General features: G+C 41.1%; 1 protein-coding gene across 1 annotated transcript; it reads left to right on the top strand.

Moving 5' to 3' along the window:
- Nucleotides 1-1,972: 1,972 nt before the first annotated feature.
- Nucleotides 1,973-20,575, top strand: LOC147230067 (uncharacterized). Its single transcript, XM_086154382.1, has 24 exons — nt 1,973-2,104; nt 2,798-2,902; nt 3,259-3,302; nt 4,402-4,538; nt 4,855-4,926; nt 5,103-5,168; nt 6,793-7,086; nt 8,245-8,589; nt 8,678-8,989; nt 9,108-9,495; nt 10,281-10,290; nt 10,377-10,535; nt 12,369-12,420; nt 12,801-13,112; nt 13,221-13,517; nt 14,623-14,934; nt 15,043-15,339; nt 15,915-16,220; nt 16,293-16,583; nt 16,675-17,001; nt 17,077-17,388; nt 17,505-17,653; nt 20,305-20,344; nt 20,535-20,575. The coding sequence occupies exons 1-24, from the start codon at nt 1,973-1,975 to the stop codon at nt 20,573-20,575; spliced, it is 4,800 nt and encodes a 1,599-aa protein (XP_086010508.1).
- The last annotated feature ends 3,337 nt before the right edge of the window (nt 20,576-23,912 follow it).

Here is a 23,912-nt window from a genome sequence, read left to right as displayed (position 1 = left end):
TTTTTTGTTTGTTTTTTTTAATTAAAAAAAAAAATCAGGTCGAGTTTATGTTCTGACACACTAAAAAATCTTATAAAGTCAACATCAAAATCTCACAAGTGTATTTGATACACTGCTGATTTTTCAGCATTTCCAACTTACAAAGCATATAGAGGTTTAATTTTTATCATGGGTTTTCTACAGCTGTGAGTGGAATCTGAAACAAAAATCCAAAAAAAACACAATTTTGCTTTTTATTGCATGACATGTATTTGATGCATCAGAAAAAAAAAAAAAAAATTTGGTCGAGAAACCCTTGTTGGCAATAATAGAGATTAGATGTTTCCTGTTCTTGAGCAGGTTTGCACCCAATGCAGCAGGGATTCTGGCCCACTCCTCCTTGCAGATCTTCTCCAGATCCTTCAGGTTACGGGGCAGTCGCTGGGCAGTTTGGACTTTCAGCAAGATTTTCTTTGGGGTTCAGGTCTGGAGACTGGCTAGGCCACTCCAGGAAGCTTGAGATGCCTCTTACGGAGCCACTCCTTAGTTGCCTTGGCTGTATTTCCTGGCCATCTTTAAGGCTCCTACTGAGGGAAGGAGGTTGTTGGCCAAGATCTTGCGATACATGGCCCCATCCATCCTCCCCTTAATACAGTGCAAAAAAGCATACGGTGCAGAAAAGCATTCCCAAAGAACGCCGTTCCCACCTCCACGCTTCATGGTTCGGATGGTGTTCTTGGAGTCCAAAAAGCTCTATTTTTGTCTCCTCAGACCACATGACCTTCTTCCATTCCTCCTCTGGATCATCCAGATGGTCACTGGCAAACCTCAGACGGGCCTGGACATGTGCTGGCTCAAGCAGGGGGACCTTACTTAGTAGTTGTTACTAATGTTTTTCTTTGAGACTCTAGCCCTCTTCAGGTCATGGACCAGGTCCAGCCATGTAGTTCTGGGCTGTTCCTTCACCTTCCTCACGATCACTGATGCCTTGCGAGGTGAGCTCTTCCATGGAGCCCCAGACCGAAGCACATTGACCATCATCTTGAACTTCTTTCACTTTCTAATGCGCCAGCAGTAGTTGCCTTCTCACCAAACTGCTTGCCTTTTGTCCTGTAGCCCATCACAACCTTGTGCAGGTCTACAATTTTATCCTTCTACAGCTCTCTGGTCTTGGCCGTTCTGTTTGAGTGTGAGCTAATAGGTCTGTGAGAGCTACAATTCTTACTGGTCGGTGGGTGATCGTGCAATAAAATGCAAATTATTTACTGGATTTTTGTTGATTCGGGCACTCAGTTAAAGTACATATGATTTTAAAATTACAGACTTCTATATGCTTTTCAAGTGAGAAAAGCTGAATTATTAGCAGTGGATCAAATAGCTCATTTTCTCCAGTGACTTTTCTTTCTGGCTTTTGTTTTTTTGTTCCCCCCAGAGCTAGCTTGTGGTAGCTGATGTGTGAAATGGCACGGCAGTGAGGCGGAGGCGGAAACAGCTGTGGTTCTGGCTAACTATTTTAAGGTAAACGTAAACTTTTGAGGAAAGTTCATCCGACACTAATGATGAAGATCTGGTGAATATTCGATTGTCAAGGGTCCAAGAAGTTGGCATTTGCTTGTGTACCTAAACAAAACAAACGTAGCCTGTTGGGGATGTGTCCCTTGTTGGGGATGAGCCGCACCAATTAGTTTAAATTACCATTTTGGTGGTAATATTGATAGAAAACCTGGCATCTGCTTGTGTACCAAAAAAAAAAAAAAGAAAACGTAGCCTGTTGAAGATGTGTCCCTTATTGGGGATGAGCCGCACAAATTAAATAACCATTTTGGTGGTAATATCGATATAGATCTTGGCAATGTTTGGTTGTCATGCGTCCAAAAACTTGTTCTGTCATCTGAATCTGCTTGCTTATCTAAGAAGAGCAATGTAGCCTGTCTGAGTGCCGTCCCTTGTTGTTGAGCCTTCGGGAAGGCTGCTGTTGGGAAAAGAAGGGAACATGTATTTGGTTCCCGCCACAATTGGTCCAGTCAAACTTGGTAGCGTCATGGGGATGACAGAGACGGACCTGATCAAGCTACCTCCATTTGCTGTCTTTCATTCGAGACTTGGCAAGTTATTTTTGAGTCCGGTATTTGACTTTGTCTGGAGTGTTTACCTTCACTGCAATATTGTTCTCTGCTTATTGGAGACTTGGCAAGTTTTGTTTTTGGGACATGGTGACAGTTTTTTGGACGGACCACACATGCTCCTTACCTTTGCGGCCCTTATGTGGGCACTTTCGCGCATATGAGGACTCACCGGCACGCAGACAACTTGTTTCGTGTGGCGACTGCAGAACTGTGCAGACAAGGGTTTCGTAAAGTTCCTTGCGTTAATGGGTACCTTCAATGGCAAAAAGGTGCTGTCATGGAAAGCGGAGCATTTGTTATGTTCTAGCCTCAATTGGGCCAGTACAACATGTTGCGCAGCGAGGGGATGATGGGCACTGCCCTGATCGAGCCGCATCCCTTAATACGTCGTTGTCAGGGGTTACATTTCACTTGGTGGCGGCTTAAGCCTTATGAAATGTCCTTTTTAGTACCGTATTTTCACGACTATAAGGCGCACATAAAGGTCTTAGATTTTCTTCAAAATGTGCGGCGCGCCCTATAGTGCAGTGCGCCCTGTGTTGTTGTTGTAAGGCGGACATAGTAGAGAACACCATGAGAACTTTAAAGGGGGAAGTGTGGGCGTTGATTGTATATAAAAGAACGGGTATGTGTGTTATGCAGAACATCGTTGTTTTAACAACCCTGAAAACCTCACCGACAAACACATCCAGCCCAGCCACGTCGCTAACCTGGATGAGGTGCCGCTCTCTTTCGACGTCCTGGTGAGTCACTGTGGAGAAGAAGGGGACCAGCACGATGGCGATACGCACAACGAGGTACGAAAAGTCTCCTTGGAGATCACAGTTTCACTAAGAGTGGAAGGCAGCGAATGGATTGTAGACTCTCGGGCTAACGTGTCTGCCGCCACTGTGGTTCCAGCTTCAGCAAAAGCCGGCATCATTTCCGAGGAGCCCCGCGGCACGGAAAGTGACTGGCAGTAAAGAAAGTGAACCCGGCATGTTTGACGGAGATTTAGCGCAGCTGTACAGATCAGAAACAGAGGATGAGGACTTCCATGGGTTTGATTGATGGCGATTACCAGTTACAAAATGTGAATACTAAACTCCGTTTTGCTCCCGCTCTGTTTTTAAATACGCACACTTGTATGCTTGTGTGGTGTTATTGTTGTAAGGCGGACGTAGTAGAGGCCACCAGGAGAACATTTAAGGGGGAATTGTGGGCGTGGATTGTATATAAAACCCGCGCCTTATAATCAGGCGCGCCTTATGTGTGCATTAAATACAATAATGGCACCCATAACTGAGACTGCGCCTTATGGTCGTGAAAATACGGTACTTCATGGCCAGGTGGTAATGGTGCCCACCGCCTCTTGTATGGAGTTCTGTCTCGTCGTATGTAGAGGGGAGGCGGTTTGTTTTGGATTTTGCCTTGTACGTTTGTCCTTGCTATTATTTGTCTGCTGCTTTCATTGGAGACTTGGCGAGTTATTTTTGAGTCCCGTATTCGATTTTTGTCCGGAGTGTTCGCCCTTGCTGCATAGTTGTCCTCTGTTCATATCTGAGACTTAGCAAGTTTTGTTTTTGGGATCCAGTGACCGTATGAGCTGGGTTTCTGGTAATAAAACCTTTGACAGGAATCTTTACTTTGCATTTTCTGCCTGATCCACCATCACCAAGCCGTATCCTCTCGCCCATCCCGTCACAAATACCAATTCCATGGTTTCGTTGCCTCTCCAAGCTGGGACCTGACAAAGGTCACCATTTTTCTCCGACTGTTCTGGGGTACAATAAGAAAATAGGCCAAGTTCTTGTTAAAATCTTTTTGTCTTGGCTACTGGACTTGAATTTCTTCACTTGAATACATTTCACCCCTCATCCAGGAGGCTTCTTCACTTCTAACGACCTATGAGGAGTTTCCAAATATAACTGCTAGAAGATGGGTGGAACATCTTTAAGTGAAGAAATTCAAGTCCAGTTGCCAAGACAAGAAGATTTATACAAAAATTCACCGTGACCTAGAAGCCTAAGCTTTTGGTTACAGTGAACAGAAAATGACTATTTTCCACTTTGGGTGAACTCCCTTGTCAGAGGAAGACGTAAACTCCAAAACTGGTGCGACTCTTTATTTGCTTCACATCTAGAATATCAAAACTTTGAATTATAGAACCGAGGGGAAAAAAAAAAAGCATGGTTCAAGATGTGAACTATAAACTCCCCTTGAGTTCAACAAATTGTTCCAAATAGCCGTTAGGGGGGAAAAGGGAAGTCATGGTTTTATGAGCCAAAGTTACATGTGAGGAAATAAATATCTCTAGGGACGTGGTTGATAAGCCAGGCTTTGGGAAATGCTTCTCCAGACAACTTGGAATTTGTATTAGAAAGCGATTACAGACGATCATTGTGGATTACTTTGACTACTGGGGTCAAGGAACCACCGTCACTGTAACTTCAGGTAAGTTAAACTCATCTACTCGTATTTGTTGTTTTCATCCATTATCTCAAAAAAAAAAATCGGATTTTAACAGTTGTTGTTGTTACCCTGAGGTAGGTTCATCCATGTTTTCCTTTTTTTTTTTTTTTTTTTTGGTCCGTAATCCGATTTATTTTCATCCTTTTGAGAAATTTGTGAGATTTTTACGGTCGCCGAGAGGATCAAAAAAAAAACCTCAATCCAAAACGCGCAAAAAAAACGTAAAATCGCGCCGTCGCTAAAAGGTAAACTGTCAAAGTACCTTGCAAAGCAAGTTTTGGAAAGACCTGTTGAGCAGTTTGCCACACCGTGTATTACTATGGCGCGTTTGACTACTGGGGAAAAGGCACTACCGTCACCGTCACCTCAGGTATGTCCTTTTACTTTTCGCAATTATGGCATCATTATATTTGCGACAAAGCGTTTGCTTTGTCGAATATATTCTACTGCATGACAGGTTGAACGTAAAGCGTAAAAGTACCGCCGTTTCTTCGGGACAGTTTAGGATAGTATCGTCCAGAGTTTTTGTCTAACGGGGGAAATCATGGTATGACTGTGATTACTGGGCTTTTGACTACTGGGGAAAAGGCACCGCAGTCACCGTAACATCAGGTAAGACTGGTCCAAATTCTAATTTTATGCTGTTAATTAACAAGAAATTGCACGAACTTTAGTTTAGGAAATGTTGCCGGACTTTTTCTGGCCGCAGGGAAGTACTTTCTTTACGAAATTCTCGAACTACTAGACAACAGGCGCCACAGTTTTGTAAAGAACAAACCTTGTATTCTCCCAGCGCTTGAGTTCACGGTATATTTCAGAACATAGCGGAGTTTATTAAACGGAAAGGCAGATCGGAGAAGTAAGTTGCCACTTTTTGGAGCGGCAGTAAAGTATTTTCTTTACCGTGTTCTTATGGTTTTGACTACTGGGGAAAAGGCACCACAGTAACCGTCACCTCAGGTAAGATTGGACAAAATTCGAGCTTCACGCTGTTATTTAACATGCGATTTCTTTAAATGTATCTTAGATAGTGGGGTTTATCTTATAATGTGGGTCATTGACTGCCAGACTTTTTAAAGCAGCAGTAAAGTACATTCATTACTGTGTTACGATGGTTTTGACTACTGGGGAAAAGGCACCACAGTAACAGTCACCTCAGGTAAGATTGGACAAAATTCGAACTTCATGCTGTTATTTAACATGGGATTTCATTAAATGTATCTCGTAAGAAAGCGGGGTTTATCTTGAACAACTGCAGCTCATAGATAGACTTTTTAAAGCAGCGTTAAAGTACATTCATTACTGTGTGATCGCTTTGACTACTGGGGAAAAGGCACCGCAGTAACAGTCACATCAGGTAAAACTGGTTGAAATCTTCATTATATTTAATTTAAGTTTCCCTTTGAAATGTTTTATTAGGTATAAACTTGATATAATCTCCCGGCGAGCACCATTCGTGAAATTTCCCGAAATATATTTCAGGACATAGTGGGGTTTAGTACGCTGGGGTTTTTTTTTTAGCAGCAGTAAAGTACATTCATTACTGTGTTATGGTGAATTTGACTACTGGGGAAAAGGCACCGCAGTAACAGTCACATCAGGTAAGAATTCCGGCTATTCTCTTTACCGATCGTTAAATTAAATGTAAAATAATAGCAAATATTATTTATGACTACAGGACACGCCGAGGGATATTTAAGTTAAGTTCTTTACCTATAAAAAATCTACTCTTATGTCGTACCTCTTTTTCCCAATGATAGAATTAAAAGTAGAATTAATATTTTGGTTTTTATTCTCCTTGAAAAAATTGATTCGCTGGAGTCTTTTAATTTGGTCTTTAAAAAGTGCGAAGAATTATTGCGATTTTTAATGAAACCCCGGGTTATTTCTTTGTCTAACTGCCATCCGTGTACATTTCTTAAGTTTTATTTTAATAAAACCAGTCTGCGGTTTTTCGGTACCTCCTATTATGTTTTTTTTTTTTTTTTTTTTTTTTTTTTTTAATCGAAGTTTCTGCTGAGTTTTGCACACTTAACTTAAACTAGATTTAAGAATTATTCTTCCTGAATGTGTTCGGCAAATCAATATCCTATTAATCGTCATTATTTATCTCCGTGCTCGAAACGCAACAAGCAAAACTCGGTAAAATCGCACTCCGTCGTGAAAACCGCTTTTTACTTTTTTTTTTTTGCACGCCGGTGTTTTCAAACCGCCGTTAACGCTCGTCCTCTTGCAGACACGCCGGCCCCTCCAGTTGTGTTTCCTCTGCGGCCATGTTCCTCCGACACGGGGTCAAAGGTCACCATCGGCTGCATGGCCACCGGCTTCACTCCCTCGGCGCTGACGTTCTCCTGGAGCAAAGGAAGCACGGCCCTGACCGACTTCGTTCAGTATCCCGCAAAACTCGACGGCAGCGTTTATACCGGAATCACTCACATCCAAGTGGATAAAGCGGCGTGGGACGCCAAAGAAAACTTCACCTGCACCGCCACGCATTCGGAAGGAAGTGTTGCAAAATTAGTCACTCCAGGTAAGACTCATCTTGTTGCTAATTTACTAATATTTTTTTTTAAATTTGTTTGCATGGATCTTTTTTTTTCTTTCTTTCTTTGAACAGGAAATTTTGGAAATTAATGACTGCATGATATATTAATATTCTGAGATGTGAAATACTTAAACACTATTACAATATGAATGCATTATATGTTTATGTCCTATATATATAGAGATGTATTTATGACTATTCACGTCAGAGAATGCTAAAAAACAAAATTGAAATAAAAATCATGAGACAAAAGTCCACAAGAAAAAAAAAAATCACAAACTTTTACAGTCTATTTTTCTTTTTTTTTGTATATTAATGTATTGTGATATACATGGAATTTCCATTCTTCAGTTATCAATAATAATAAATTATAATAGTAGTTTTTCCAATTACGATAATGATGATGATCAGGAAAAAACAGTAACTATTATAAAGTATCAACTCTGCAAAGTCATCTTTTCAAGTTAAACAAACTGCAACCTATTCAGATACTTACTAATATTGTGCGCTTGCAAGAAATACAAATTCAAAATTTGTTTAACCAGATTTGCAAATCGTGAAATTGAAATTTTTTTTTTTTTTTGAAGTCAGTTTTCTTTATCAGTGCAATTGTGACGGAAATGGTTTTTTTTTTTTTTTTTTAAACTACTTTTTATGTGGCACGCGGGTCGTACCACAATATCCTAAATCTGGCTAAAAGGTAGAATTTCTCGAGTTTGTGACGTCAATGAATTTCCTTTCTTCTTCTCTAGAAGTAAGAAACACGAATTTCAAGGAAACGTAACCCAATGCTATATTTAATCCGGACGGCGAGGAGAAAATGAAAAGGCTGACGCTTACCGACATTAACATCAAATCAGTTTGCGGCTTGATTAACCTTCTTTCATCCTTCTCTGCAGAATATTTGCACTTCTTCCTCTGATTTACTTAAAATCCTGTGATTCCTATTACGTTTGACGTGCCTCCGCTTGCATGTATATGCAGAAGTAAGCATGAAAATAGGAGCCATTTTGACATTTTCTGCATACTTGAGTACCAAGCATGAGGATACCCCATAAATAGATGAACATTGTGACAAGCTTCTGCATATATTTGTATTATTCCTAGCTTCCGCATCCATATTTTTCTGTATATCTTTTTCAGAATTCAGTTCTTCGGGACCAGATCTTACAGTGCTATCTTCCTATAACGAGCAGAGCGAGATTTCCTTCCTTTCCTGCTTTGCCAAAGGGTTTTCACCAAAGCGGCACTCGTTTAAATGGCTTCACAACGGAAAAGAAGTCGTCCTAGACAAGCAGGATGTTTTGCTTGGGGCGAATAAGCGCGGGGATGGAAAATTGGTGTTCAACGCCGCCAGTTTCCTCAATGTTAGTGCCACCGGCTTGTCCCCGGATGACAAACTCGCATGCCAGTTTCACGGACGGAGCGAAAGCGGTCCGAAAACTTGGGATATAAACGTACCGATCAAACCCTCAACTGTTTCACCGCGTGAGTATATTGATTTTTTTTTTTTTTTTTGGTTTGGAATAATACACTTGAATTTTACTTAACGCATGTTCATGAATTGGCCCGGCAGAGGTTTGTATCGACCCGGACGTGCAAATAACCATCATACCGCCCAAGTCGGAAGACCTGTTTTTAAACAAAAAAGGAAGCGTCGTGTGCGAAGTCAAAGTAAACAGGCCCCCTCTGGAAAACATCACCTGGGAGGACGACCGAGGGAACGTCATGGCCGCGTACCAAAGGCGTCCGAACGGCCAAAAAGGCACGTTCAGCCTCTCGCTCGATATCACGTACGAAGAATGGCACAACGGATTGGAACGCGTCTGCGTCATCGACCATCCCAACCTCTACGACGGCATGAAGAAAACATATTCCCGCAAGTTGGGTAAGAAAACCGCCGTCTGTTTTCCGGGAAACGTCCCCCCCTGTGTTTGTCTTTTTTTTTTTTTTTTTTTTTTTTTTGTTTGGGTTCCTCGTCTCTAATCGGCATCTTGTTCTTGCAGTAAACCCAGAACAGCGTCCTTACGTTTACATGCTACCGCCTCTAGAAAATTCTAGAAAGAACTTGGTCACCCTGACTTGCTATGTGAAAGACTTCTACCCCGAGGAAATACTGGTGTCTTGGCTCATCGACGACGAGCCGGCAGATTCCACTTACGTTTCGAACACCACGAGCGCCATAGAAAAAAACGGATTCTATTCCGTCTATAGCTACCTGTCGATCAGCTACGAGCATTGGGAAAAGCAAGACCTGATGTACAGTTGTGTCGTTTATCACGAAACTTTAAACGATACGGTCAAAACCATCTCCAGGTCCATTGGCTCCAGATCAGTGAAACAAACCAACATAGTCAACCTCGACTTGCTCATCCCCGACACGTGCAAGTCCCGGTAGATGTTGTTTGGCGTCCCTGTTCGTTTCAATGTTTACTGTTTTGTGATATGACTATGTGTGTGTGTCTTTTTAATGCAGAATCAAAATAAAAAAAAAAAAAAAAGGAAAGAAACGCTTCGTTGATGTATCTCACTTGTAGATTTGTTTTCCAAGCCTCGTGCTTCATGGTCTGTGTGTGTCGTGCATTTACTACTAAATCTCTGCAGTCTATGATGACAATTTAGTCATCCTTAATTCTCATAAGATGCATTTGTGTGACTTGTCTTTGTGTGTGTGTGTGTGTGTGTGTTTCCCTCTACTGGGTTTTGCACCCACGGCAATTGATATCAAATCTTGTAAAAGCCAGACTGGAGTCTTTCAACGGCAACTCAGGGGTCGAAGAAAATCATATTTTAAGCCGTTAGGTAACTTTATCACCTGGGGTGGAGAAAATACCCGCCTCACAAATTATCACAATTTTTTTTTTTTTTTTTCATTTTTTATTGGTTGAGTGCAACATAAAGCAACTTAAACATAACAAAATAATGAAAAAAATAAAAAAAATCAGTTTATCCAGACAAATTCCAAACCCATCCGTTGAGTATTTATTTACAAACACTTGCGCATAGACGGTATTTTTTTTCTCAGGGTTCACCTGCAGTGTTATAGGTTTAATGCTCTTTAAATATTAAATCACAACATTCATTACAAAAAAGTTTTAAATTAAAGTCAAATCTCATTTATTGTGAACATTTTTCACATCTATATTTGTGATTGACCAACTGAAGGCTCTTTTTATTAGATTTGCCGACGTGTGAGCTGGAAAAAGACCTGATAACGTTGAAATTTTTAATTTTTTTTAAAAAAATTTTTAAAAAGCCTTTGGTATTAACTGAAGCATTACTGTCCAGATGACGTGAACGTCGACAACCCCGTCGACAACAACTTCTCGTGCGACACTTCGATGGAGGTCGATCACATGGGAAACACGGCTCTCACCTTCATCTTCCTCTTCCTCATCACTCTGCTGTTCAGCGTCGGAACCACCGTTTTCAAGGTACTGAACATCGTCTCCGTGGAAACCGTCCCTGATGACGGCTTCGGCAGAAAATGTTGAAATTGAAAAAAAAAAAAAAATCTGATTATGAAATAATTCTATATATTTATCAAATATATATATGTTATTTTTCATGTTATTATTGGCGTCATTGGCATTGAATTGGTTTGATTTTCATGAATTAATCCATGCATTGGTTTTTAAGATAATATATATTGATCCCCACATGGTGTCCAAAGATATGAATGTAAATAGAGACAATAAGATTGCTATATGCAACTAATAATTTATAGAATTATTTAATTTATCTTGAATCAGTGTCTCAGGATCGTGCACTTGTTCATTTTCCCGCAAAACAAATTGTTTTCAGGGTTTTAATTCAGCTCCGCAAATTAATTATTTTTACAAAAAGGAAACAATTGAATTATTTGTTAACTGATGAAACTCTCAGGATAAATAAAATAAACGATTTATACCCTCATCGCCTGGTCAAGTTAAATCTTTTTTTTGATATTCTAACTGAAATACGAGCAGTTTGGTTCGCTGTTATGAATGTTTCCATCTCAATGTATCCAGATTCATCATCTAAAATAAACAAATTATTTCGGTCAAGTCAAATCACCTTGCTGTGATCCATTACAAGTTTTTTTTTTTTGATAATTTAATTCCGATAAAAAATGTTATTAAAGCATGTCAAATAAAATGGTCACTGCAAATTTTGAATATCTTAATTATTATAATACCTCAAATATGATTCCAGATTAAACCAACAATCAAATACCAACGATTATTCGAAAATAACACAGCTATTGTATTTGTCATTGTTATGCTCACTTAGATATCACCTCAAATATTAATAAAATGATTAATTCCGAATTCATTAAATATTTCAAAATGGTTTGACAACATTATTTGTAACTATATCTGGCTGCTATTAATGTTTATTCAATGATAAGCCTAAAAAGGCCTGTTAATATAAACTAAACAGAAAAGTGGAACAGAAAAGTTTATTATCATTATTGCTGTTAATAAATAAAATAAAATTATTGTTCACATCGACATACTTTAATTGGATACCTATAATAATATTTTCATTAAAGATACAATGATTACTTCCTTGCTGTCAGAAATATTATTTGAATTTAGTGCCGGCGAAATGAAAGATCCAAGAAACTAAATGTTGCAATTAAAATACAAAATGTGATACTGAAAAATGTGCATGTAGCATGTGGTCGGAAAATATAAACATATATTTATTATTTTTATTTATTTTTTTCCAGGTCAAATGAAACATGGAGAGCTCTTGGTGAAGAAATGACTTTATATGTGTGTTAATTCCTGTCCGTGATAATATCTTTGTAAGTAAGCATCTGTCTGTCACTATATATAATAATTCCAAATAAACATATGCAAATAAGATAATGTAATAAGATAATGTGTCTGTTCCTTCTCTATTTCAACAAAGTAGTTTCATCATTCGTCATCCAACACCTGGAATCATCATTGCGTGTTGAAATGCAAATTTTCTTTTTTCATCCGTGTGAAATAAGTTCTCTGTTAAGGTCCAGCAAAATCATTTTCACATCTTGTGAGATATTTAAATATATTTCTTTTACTGTTAAAACCGCCGGCAGCACCTGCAGTTTGTTGACGCACCGTCGATTTTTGCTTGGTTTCACTTCTGCTTTTTTTTTTCTTTTTTTTTTCTTTTTGTCCTTTTTTTTTTTCTTTTTTTCCCATCCTTTTTTTTTTTTTTTTTTTTTTCGCCCGCCGCTCTCGCCGCTCGCCACGACGACCTTCTCCGCTGTAACGTTTCGCATAACACACTCTCAGCCTTGTCATATCTCCAGCTGGTTCACTTATAATTACGTTGGCAATGCGAAAGGTACGTAACACCTTATAATGAAATAAGGAAAGTTTTCATTGCACCTGATAAAATGTTAATTAAGCACAGCAATCCTGTTGATTGCAAAACAAACCATCCCTAAAAACTATTAGTAGAGCTTTTAAGAACAGATATTTGTTAAAAGATAATGGATATTGATGAATTCAGACATCAGCCAATAACTTTCCCCGCAACTTCAATGTAAATTATGTGTTTTAAACAATGATGAGAAACTTTTAAGGGTCCGCTGATGTTCTTAAACTCTGGTTAGTTTCTCGGAAATGCTTATCAATCACCAGTAATCTCGATGAATCCATCATTCCGGTCATTTTTATAAATGCGATCGATTGAAAATGCAATTTTTTTTTTTTGCTCCTCAGACCTGCGGATTTCGTCTCCAAATATGACCTTGCAGCCGGTCTGGGACGGGACAATCGGAGCCTCTCCGGTCAAGCTGATCTGCGTCTTGAGCGGCAGCTTTTTGCCTGAAAGTCAGAGCCTCACCTGGAAAAAGGACGACCAAGACGCAGACTTCAAGCCGATCCAAAGAAAGCTGCGGAGCGTCGAGACGACTCGGAGAACTTACAGTCTCAGCAGTGAGATCGAGCCAAATGCAAAAGACTGGACGGGCGGTTCGGTTTTCTCATGCAGTTACTCTCACAATTTGATCAAAACCATACGTGTTTGTGACAGTAAGTATAAATGGCTGCTCACTCTCAGTTCAAGACTGATTTCCGGTATAAACCACCGACAAATGATTGACATTTAAGGGTATAAAATGCTGTTTTTTATTTTTTCAGCACTCCCCAGCTTGCCTCCTCTGCTGCACGTGGAGCTTCCATCCCTTGACGCTGTAACGACGACAAATTCTGAAGTGAAAGCGACGTGTTTGGTACAAACTATATTCGATGCTGCCGTTAGTTGGCTAATAGATGACGAGCTCCAGTCCGCTGACCGACAGACCGATGAGAGAAACGCAACTCACGTCAGCAGCAGTCTGATCATTCCCATCAACCGCTGGAAAGTCATCGAGCTTCTCAAATGCAAAGCCAAACATCCGTGCTTCTCGGACACCGAGGAAACGGTCCGAGTCTCAGGTGAGAGCGCGGGGGGGACGGTCAAAGTGTTTGGAGCGCTTTGAAAGCGATGGAAAAGGCTGTAGTGAACAATTTTTTCCGGAAAAAACAGGAACATAGGGGAACTTATAAGAGCGGAGGTAGGAGCACGCAGGTAGACTACATCTTGTATAGACGAGGTAACCTGAAAGAGATCAGTGACTGCAAAGTAGTTGTAGGTTAGAGTGTAGCCAGACAGCATAGGATGGTGCTTTGTAGGATGACTCTTGTGACAGGGAAGGGCAGGAGTATGTACAGAGAAAGCAGTTGGCAAATAAGAAGTGGGATACTGTGAGGACTGAAGAGAACAGGGAGATACAACGCAAGGTGAAGATAGAGGCAGCAAAGGCAAAACAAAGGGCGCACAATGACTTGTATGCTCCATTTGACAGTAAGGAGGGTGAATCTATACAGGTTGGCGAAACAGATAAGATGGAAAGGATGTACAACAGGTCCGGGGGATTAAGGACAGAAAGGGAAATGCATTGACTGATGCTAGAAGAGTGATGGGGAGATGGAAAGAGTACTTTGTAGAGCTGATGAATGGGGAAAATGAAAGAGAGGCAAGGGTAGAAGAGGTGACTATTGTAGACCACAAAGTAGCACAGATTAGTAAAAGTGAAGTGAGGAAGGCATTGAAGAGTGGAAAGGCAGTTGGTCCTGATGATATACCTGTGGAGGTGTGGAAGTGTCCAGAGGAGGCAGCGGTAGAGTTTCTGATTAGATTATTCAACAGGATATTAGAGAGTGAGAAAATGCCTGAAGAATGGAGACAAAGTGTGATGGTGCCTATTTTTAAGAATAACGGGGATGTGCAGAATTAAGGCAACTATTGAGGGATAAAGTTGATGAGCCATACAATAAAGTTATAGGAAAGAGTAGTGGACAGTAGACTGAGGGCAGAAGTCAGCATTTGTGAACAACAGTATGGCTTCATGCCTAGAATGAGTACTACAGATGCAGTATTTGCTTTGAGAATGCTAATAGAGAAGTACATGGGTGGTCCCCTTGGTCTTGGAGATATTGAGTAAGAGGTGGTTCCGGCTTTTCCAACTGACCAATTGAAAATGCAATTTTTGCTCCTCAGACCTGCGGACTTTGTCTCCAAAAATGACTTTGCAGCCGGTCTGGGACGGGAAAATCGGAGCCTCTCCGGTCAAGCTGATCTGCGTCTTGAGCGGCAGCTTTTTGCCTGAAAGTCAGAGCCTCACCTGGAAAAAGGACGACCAAGACGCAGACTTCAAGCCGATCCAAAGAAAGCTGCGGAGCGTCGAGGCGACTCGGAGAACTTACAGTCTCAGCAGTGAGATCAAGCCAAATATAAAAGACTGGACGGGCGGTTCGGTTTTCTCATGCAGTTACTCTCACAATTTGATCAAAACTATACGTGTTTGTGACAGTAAGTATAAATGGCTGCTCACTCTCAGTTCAAGACTGATTTCCGGTATAAACCACCGACAAATGATTGACATTTAAGGGTATAAAATGCTGTTTTTTATTTTTTCAGCACTCCCCAGCTTGCCTCCTCTGCTGCACGTGGCGCTTCCATCCCTTGACACTGTAACAACGACAAATTCTGAAGTGAAAGCGACGTGTTTGGTACAAACTATATTCGATGCTGCCGTTAGTTGGCTAATAGATGACGAGCTCCAGTCCGCTGACCGACAGACCGATGAGAGAAACGCAACTCACGTCAGCAGCAGTCTGATCATTCCCATCAACCGCTGGAAAGTCATCGAGCTTCTCAAATGCAAAGCCAAACATCCGTGCTTCTCGGACACCGAGGAAACGGTCCGAGTCTCAGGTGAGAGCGCGGGGGGGGACGGTCAAAGTGTTTGGAGCGCTTTGAAAGTGATGGAAAAGGCTGTAGTGAACAATTTTTTCCAGAAAAAACAGGAACATAGGGGAACTTATAAGAGCGGAGGTAGGAGCACGCAGGTAGACTACATCTTGTATAGAAGAGGTAACCTGAAAGAGATCAGTGACTGCAAAGTAGTTGTAGGTTAGAGTGTAGCCAGACAGCATAGGATGGTGCTTTGTAGGATGACTCTGGTAACAAGGAAGGGCAGGAGTATGTACAGAGAAAGCAGTTGGCAAATGAGAAGTGGGACACTGAGAGGACTGAAGAGAACAGACAGGAGTACAGGGAGATACAACGTAAGGTAAAGATAGAGGTAGCAAAGGCAAAACAAAGGGCGCACAATGACTTGTATGCTCGGTTGGACAGTAAGGAGGGTGAATCTATACAGGTTGGCGAAACAGATAAAGATGGAAAGGATGTACCACAGGTCCGGGGGATTAAGGATAGAGAGGAAACGGGGGGGGGCGGTCAAAGCGTTCTGAAAGCGCTAGATTTTACTCGGTGTTGTTTTCACCCAGGAGTTCAAGCTCCAACAGTTAACATCAGGAGACTCCACCCAGACCCGCTGAAGAATGGCACTGCTATACTGGAGTGTGAAGTCACCAAAATGGACTCTCTGGACCTCTTCATCACCCTCCAGGCAAACGGACTCAACATTCCCAGCCAACAGTACCTTGTTCGTCCTCAAGCTCCAGGCCCTCATACCATCAGTCGGCAATTCAAGGTTCCTGAAAGCTACTGGGAAAGTGACACAAATTTTATCTGCAGTGTTACCCAGGGCTTCTCCAGCAGATACCAGTCAAACCCCATCGGCAATCTTTTTGGTGAGCGGCCCCTCCGTTGATGAGTCCTCCTTCAATTTAAGCTTTATTAATACTGGTATCCTTTCACTTTAGTGAAGCCGTCGTTAAAACTTCTCCTAGCGCCAAGCGGAGGGTCAGAAAACCAGACGCTCTTGTGCTACTCTTCTGGTTTCGAACCCAAAATTCAATGGTTTTATCAGTCTCAGAAGGAATTTTCAAGCTCAACCGCCACCAGTTTGGCTTCCGATGGACACGTAGCGGTCATCAGTCAAATACACGTCCCCCTAAAACACTGGAGAAGCGGCATGGACTTCACTTGTCAAGTGTCCGACAGGTCACTGAAACAAGGCGTTCTCGTTAGGGAGAACATCAGCTTCTGCTCAGGTGATTGAATCGTCCAACGGTTCCGTAAACAGTCCAAAGAAACGCGCAAGTTTTTTTTCAATGACGATTTTTTTTGTTTGTTTTGTTTTAGTAACTCCACAATCCTGTCAGGAAGTCAACGTCTTTATCACCGGACCGCAACCGCTGGAGTCCCAAACCGGCGAAAACGTGACCATCTCCTGTCTCCTAGTCAGTTCTCTTCTGTGGGACTTCACCGTTTCATGGCGGGTCGGCGACCAACTCGACACGCAGAACGTTGAAACGGGACGACCGGAGAGACACAACAACGGGACGGAGACCTTGCAGAGTTTTCTGAACGTGTCCGCAAACGACTGGGACGCGTATAAACGAGTGTCTTGCGGCGTGAAACACAAATGCTCGGAAACGGTCTACGAGAACCGCATCGTCAAAAGCAAAGGTATCGTTATCATCGCCGGATTTGACGCGCTGTATTTCAAAACAACAACTTGTTGTGTTCATCTTGTATCTCCAGGCCTGCAGGAACCAACGGTGAAAATAATCCCCCCTACATTGGTGGAGCGATCTACCTCCGACGCCCCGTTCGTTTGCCTGGTTTCTGGATTTTTCCCACCTAAAATCAGCGTGTACTGGGAAAGGGACGGTCAAAAGCTCCCGCCTGCGACCTACACAAACAGCCCGGCGTGGAAAAATACAGGAAGCAGCACTTACTCGATGAGCAGCAACCTAAACGTTTCTAAAACCGGCCGGGGATCCACCTACACCTGCGCCGTCGGGCACGAGTCTTCCGCGAGGCCTTTTCGGACCACCGTCACCGATGTGTTGGGTGAGCCAACAGATAAAATCCAATTTATATTCAATATCATCAAAACAGAGGGGGGGAATCGTGTGGAAAAATTGACATAAATGACCTGAAATTTGGCGTCTGCTCTTTTTACGCAGAGGCGTCGCCGCAATGCGACTTCGTAGACGACGTGGTTCACGTTTCCGTCGACAACAACGTAGAAGTGGAAAGCTGGTATATGGCTTTCGCCTTCCTCGTTCTTTTCCTCGTCTCTATCCTCTATTGTTTGGTGACCACGCTCATCAAGGTAAAATTTTCAGTATCTTTATTTCTGATTTTTTGTTTTCGCTCCCTTTATGAGCTCTCTTCAGGTTGGAAACAAAAGGGATTTCTGAAAATGTCCCGTATTTTAATGACTTTGGACAAATTTCACTTTCGCCCTCTTGTCACGACAACTGACATGACGTTCTATTACTGTTTAAATCACACTTTTTCGCCTTGTGAGCTACTTTTCAAATGACCATGTGAAAATGATCTACCTCCACTAAAAATGCTGAATAAATATTTAGTGAGTACACTTAACGCAATAAATGTTTGGGGATCTTGCATAACCCCTATGGCACGCTACAACAGAGTACTTTTTTGGTAAATATGTTATTCCCTTTTTTTGGTATAGCAATAGCAGATGAGGCAAACGCACGTTGAAAATGGCAATAAAAAAAAAAAAAAAGTCCACCTCCCATTCCGTTTTAGTCTTTTTACTTACCATACATTTTTATACCCATACATTTAGAAGACATAAATTGGATGCTAGCTCGCTAGCTTGCTAGAACGCACGCTATGTGCAGATGCGCAGTGACAGAAAAGGTCCGATTGGACGAACCGACTGTCAGTCAAGTGACAAATTTCATAATGCGGATGATAGGCTGACGTCTAACGTTTTAATGCCATGCCATCTACACACACTACCTTTGCGATCGACGTACTGGGCACGCCTGGTTTAAATGATAATAATAATCATCTCGATCATTTAACGGTGGTAGACAACAGCCGAAAGTCACTTATTTAAATTACTTGGGATAATTCCTCTCCCTTCAGCTGCAGGGAATCTCAAAATCTTTATAGCCACTTTATAGCCTTGACTTGTTACTTAGACGCTTTATAGTTTTATTTGTATTTCTTACTCTTCCCCCCCTTTTTTTGTGCTGTTTATACAATTTCCTACTCTTATTTATTATTATGTTTTACTTGAAACTCTGGCACAACAATTTCCTTCGGGATAAATATAGTTGTTTGTATTTTACATTGGAAAAATCACCACTGAATAAATATGTCAATTATGTTTTTTAATGAAATAGAATTAAACTTGTCTCAATGTACCTACTCAGTGTGAAATCCGGCTGTGTTTGGTTTAACGCAAAGCTAATATTCTTGCAGAAACACAATATAACTTTTTATTGAATTTTCTTGAGCTCATCTTTTTTTTATTTTTTTACTTTTACTTTTTTTACATTTTTCTGACCACCACTCATAAATGGACCTTTATCTGGGTCACAATATTCTTCGCTGTTTCACTCAAAGCATCACTAAACACTCCTGTATTGCCATCTTGTGGAAAAGCATTGTATAGTTCTGCCAATTAAATGTACTAAGACACATTATTTGCGTTGAACAAATCATTTTTGGACCAATCGGGTGAAAAGCATTTTTTCCACGGCATTTCATGGTAACAGGTGGAATAAAAAGTGAAGTATAAAATGCACTTTTTGACAATAGATGCATCAATTTCATATTTTTCCTGCACAATTTCTTCCATTTCTATACAGTATGCGAGTGTATAACAACAATAAAAAGTATGTATGTGTAATTATGTATGTAAACACCACACAGAAATGTCAACTAACCTCTAGTTTTGTTTTTTGTTTTGTTTGTTTCAGACTAAATGATGATGGATCGTGGACAGATCCCACTTCACTTGTCCGAGTTCATTTTAGGCGATTTTTTTTGTGCCCCTCGGTTTGTCCGCCGCTGTTTGAGATTCATTTAAAATACATTTTTACATTTCATGGTTGCAGAAATAAACAGTCAAATATGGTGAGCATGTTTTTTTCGTCATCTGTGTCACAATAAAACACAATTAAACACATCAAGATAGCTCATTATTTTTTAAATCATTTTCACAACACATGCACTCTACCTGAAACAGTTGTAAACATTTATATTTTAAAAATACTACCTCAGCTTTTACTACTATTTATTATTGGTCCCTGTACCAACTTCAAATGTCCAGTATTATTTCCATGCAAATGGCAAATAAAACAAACAAATCTAAGTTTTTTGTTTTTTTTTTACCAAAATTTAGAGGAAAAAGTCTGTCTGGATTCATTTGAAACATGACATATTATTATAAATTATTATTATTATATTATTATTATAGATAAGGGATATTATTGAGAAGTACAAAGCATTGAAGGCCATATGAATCCTTGTATACCTCGTGATCATAAAGGAGAAATGCAGTGTTTTTCATCATTTCAATTTTAGACTCAGATCAAAAATACGAAATAGAAAAATAGGCAGTCGGACCGGATCAGATTTTATTATCGATTTTACGACAGAAGCTACATTTCCTTTCTCATCCACTGGACAAAGGAGTTGAAATGACGTTTCTCACAATCCCATGCGTAGACACCTTAGTGTGTCAAGTGTAGCAATTGCAACAAAAATAATAAATAACATTTAGTTACCACAGTAACCAGAAATAAGTTAAGTCTAAAACTAAACCGAGAAAAGCTGGTGTGCTTGTCAAGTAAGATCAGGCTAAACTAAACTTCTTGCACCTACACTTTGTGAGTTGCACATCAAGCTGCACTCAAACGTCTTATTGCACTAGATTCAACTTACTGTTGTATTGCAATGTTCACACTCATATCTATAATCATATTTATAACAAAACAGAAGGTTCAGCATCCTGACGGCCAGCTGGATGAAGCCGTTGGTGAGTTTGGTGGTGCTTGAACGGAGGCCCCTGTATCTCTTCCCAGAGGGCAGGAGGCTAAACAAATTGTATGCTGGGTGGTTTTCATCCCCCAAAATTGTGAGAGCTTTGCAGGTGCATACCGTATGTCTTGCAGGGAGGGGAAAGGTGCACCGATAATCCTTCTGGATGTATTCACCATGCGCTGCAGGGGCTCCCATGTTGCGCTTCCGCCCCAAAGGAACTCACTAAGTAACTTCCGGATCCATCTGATTTGCAGAAGTCGTGATAGTGAGGTCGTCCATAAAGTCTCTTTTTGATGGTCCACTAGATTCCTTTCCTGCAGCCTTTATAAGCAGGTCCGTTCCCATGACGAACAGGATGGGGGAGATGGTGCAACCCGTTAGGATTCCCACATCCGTCTGTTTTGAACCATAGTTTGAACCCTTTGAGGTAGCTAGTAATCATTCCCCTGCTGTAACAGGGGATGTGGTAGTGCTCCATAGCCATGCCGATGAGGCCATGAGGGACTGACCTTGTATGCTTCGGTCAGGTTGAGCCAGACACCCGTTAGATTTTCCTTTGCTCTCCTTGGCCTCCTGAATCAGCTGGTTGAGGACACCCGTATGTTCCAAGAACAAGGTCCCCCTTGTCGGAATGGAACCAGGGTCCTTCATGCTGTGAGGCCGAAGAGCGAACCGCTGCACCGCCATGCCGCCCCCTTCTGGACTAACTTGTAGATACATATGTTCTTTACCATGTAGGCAGTCATCCTTTTTGCCAGGGCAGAAAAGAAGATCTTGCGTTCCACACTTTGGAGAGAAATAATTCAGAACTGGCTGATACCGGAGTCCATTTCTTTGAGAACAAAACCCTCCTCTGCTTACTTTCGAGGATGATGGAATAATACCTTTTGCCCATATCCTCTGCAACACTTTCCACAGCTTGCAGAGGAGCATCGGGCATCTCTTGTATATTTTATAAGTTATAGGACGGCACACATCCTCCCTACCTCACCCCATTCACGTTATGCCTTAACTCTGCTGTCTTTTGTATCCTTGTTGGTCCCAGCCTGCACGCATCCTGCCTATTTTTGTTTATTTATTTCACCCTTGTCATTGCTCTTGACATTCCTCGATTTAAATCGTCATTCAGTTTTGGCTGTCTACTTTTCACCCTTACGGTTCCATTCTGTTGTCCATTCTTATCTCTTATCTTATAGCGCTCGGTTTTTGGGGCAGACGCTGAACAGGTTTTTTCTACAATGTCTGGGACTTCTCACCATGTTGGTTCACCGAGCTCTTCCTGAGGAGTTCCAGCAGTTCTGCTGATCTTTGGCTGAGCACTACAGGTCTGGTTCCTGAGGATGTCACTGTGGCTCTCCTTTGGTTTTGGAGTTTTGGAAGGGTCCTTATTGAACTTAGCTCACTTTGCCTTCCCAAGTTTTAGACACATTTCAGCCCTCCTCGGTCTGTAGAGTTGTCCTCGAAGTCCACCGGTCAGATCTTAAATGCCTTCCTTTTCTTCAGCATTTGCTAATTTGAACTCCTGATTAAGGTTCTTGATCTCCATCCTCAATAGTAAGATCTCTTACGCCCTCCCTATGCTCGCTGCGAGACAGTGCTGCGGTGTGCTGTAGGTGTATCAGAGAAGTTTAAGGAGGAGGTGGGACTCCGTCAGGGATCAGCTCTGAGCCCCTTCCCGTTTGCAGTGGTGACGGACAGGCTGACAGATGAGGTTAGACAGGAACACCATCGACCATGACATTTGCAGATGACATTGTGATCTGTAGCGAGAGCAGGGAACAGATAGAGGAATTTGGAGGATTTCAAGTACTCAAGGGTAAATAGTCCAGAGAGTAGGAAAGTGTGGAAAAGAGGTGAAGAGACGGGTTCAGGCAGGTTGGAATGGGTGGAGAAAATTGTCAGGGGTATGAAGAGATACAAGGATATCAGCCAGAATGAAAGGAAAGGTGGAGGAGACAGTGGTGACATGGTCTACAAATAGTGACAATGACCAAAAGACAGGAGGCAGAGCTGGAGATTGCAGAGATGAAGATGCTGAAGTTTATATTCATATTTATATTTATATAAAATGTTATATTATTTGTTGCTCTTTCTGCACACGCTAGTAAAAGGTTTGACAGTATGTCCACAGAGAGGACAAGATTTTTGTTTTTTTGCACATTTATAAAATTAACATTTTACATTTATATCTAGAAAATTACATAATTGTAAGAAAATGTAAAAAAAAAAAAGGAATCTGAAATTACATTTATAAAATGTATAAATATAATGTCAGATTTTTTTTTTTTTTTCAGAAAAAAAAATGCATTTTTGCAAGTGTTCATTAATTGAAGAAATGCAAACATATTTTGTTTATGCATAGAACAGAGGAAACAAATAAATAAAACAAACAAAAAAAAACAAACATTATAAGCTGTGTTAATTCATTTTAAATATCAAAAGGGTTCAAATGGCTCTGAGTGGTAAAGGTTACCGACCCCTGTTATGGTTTGTTCCCCCTGCCGTCCACAAGAGTGAGACAAAGCTCCATGTACAGCAGGATTCTGCCACCTTTATGTGAAACTGCATGAATGCAGTATTTTGATTAAAATGACAGTTCTCAACTGTACATCCACTGCAAAACACAAAGGGATTATCTTTAAATCCATGTAGACGTTCACATTTCGTTCACATGTTTCTGAGAAAGAGCTGCACGTTTGTGTCACAATGTGGGTTTAAAGGAATTTACATCTGGGAAGAACCACACTGAACCTACTCAAGGTTTCTATTGGCTGAATTTGGAGTGATCGGGCAATGTATGTATGCGATTGGCCGGGAGCTGGTGGTACCCACCCCAAATCTGTGACGCTGTTGCTGGGATGGAGACACGACATGCTGCTGCCAGTCTTGGTGCCAAGGGGCCTACAACAGGAAAGCAGGGCATGGAGCCCAGCAGGCTGCCTGAGAGCCTCTCACTGTCCGACACCCAGACCATTCCTAACTTTCCTTACATTGAACTCCCTTAACAGCGGTGCCTTAGTCGCAACCCTTCTGGATCTGAGTGACTGCGGAAAAAAAAAACTATTCGCTCGGGGTTATTTGTCCTTTAGGCTGGAAAAAAAACTCGAGGAAATGTGAGGAACCATACATGTATGTTCGATGAATGCACAATTATTAGGCGAGTGATTATTTTGATCATCATTTTATCTATAATTCCCAATTCCAAGGTATATAAACTTGAATGTTTATTGGATTTAATGCATATCAGGTGATGTGTATTTGTGTAACGAGGGAGGGTGTGGCCTAAGATTACCAACACACTTTATCTAGGTGCGTATAATCAGTGACGTGCAGTCGGTAGAGGCAGAGGAGGCCGGGCCTCACCTGTCATCATGGAAAGAAAAAAATGCAAAATGAAAAAATAAGTTAGATGGTTATATTTATTCAGGGATGTGTACTAAAAAGCTATTTTCCACTTAACTTCACCATTTTTAATTTTTTTGATGTGTCTGATGTTTTTCGTAAACAACTGTAACGAGTTTCTCGTAATCATAAAAGGACTGCGAAGAGACACTAAGCGAGGC

The sequence above is a fragment of the Fistularia commersonii genome, chromosome 10 (assembly GCF_037954325.1).
Source record: "Fistularia commersonii isolate RoL2024-O1a breed Wild chromosome 10, RoL_Fcom_v1.0, whole genome shotgun sequence".
NCBI lineage: Eukaryota > Metazoa > Chordata > Actinopteri > Syngnathiformes > Fistulariidae > Fistularia > Fistularia commersonii.
Note: the sequence above shows the minus strand (reverse complement) of the source record. Positions and strands in the feature narration are given on the sequence as shown.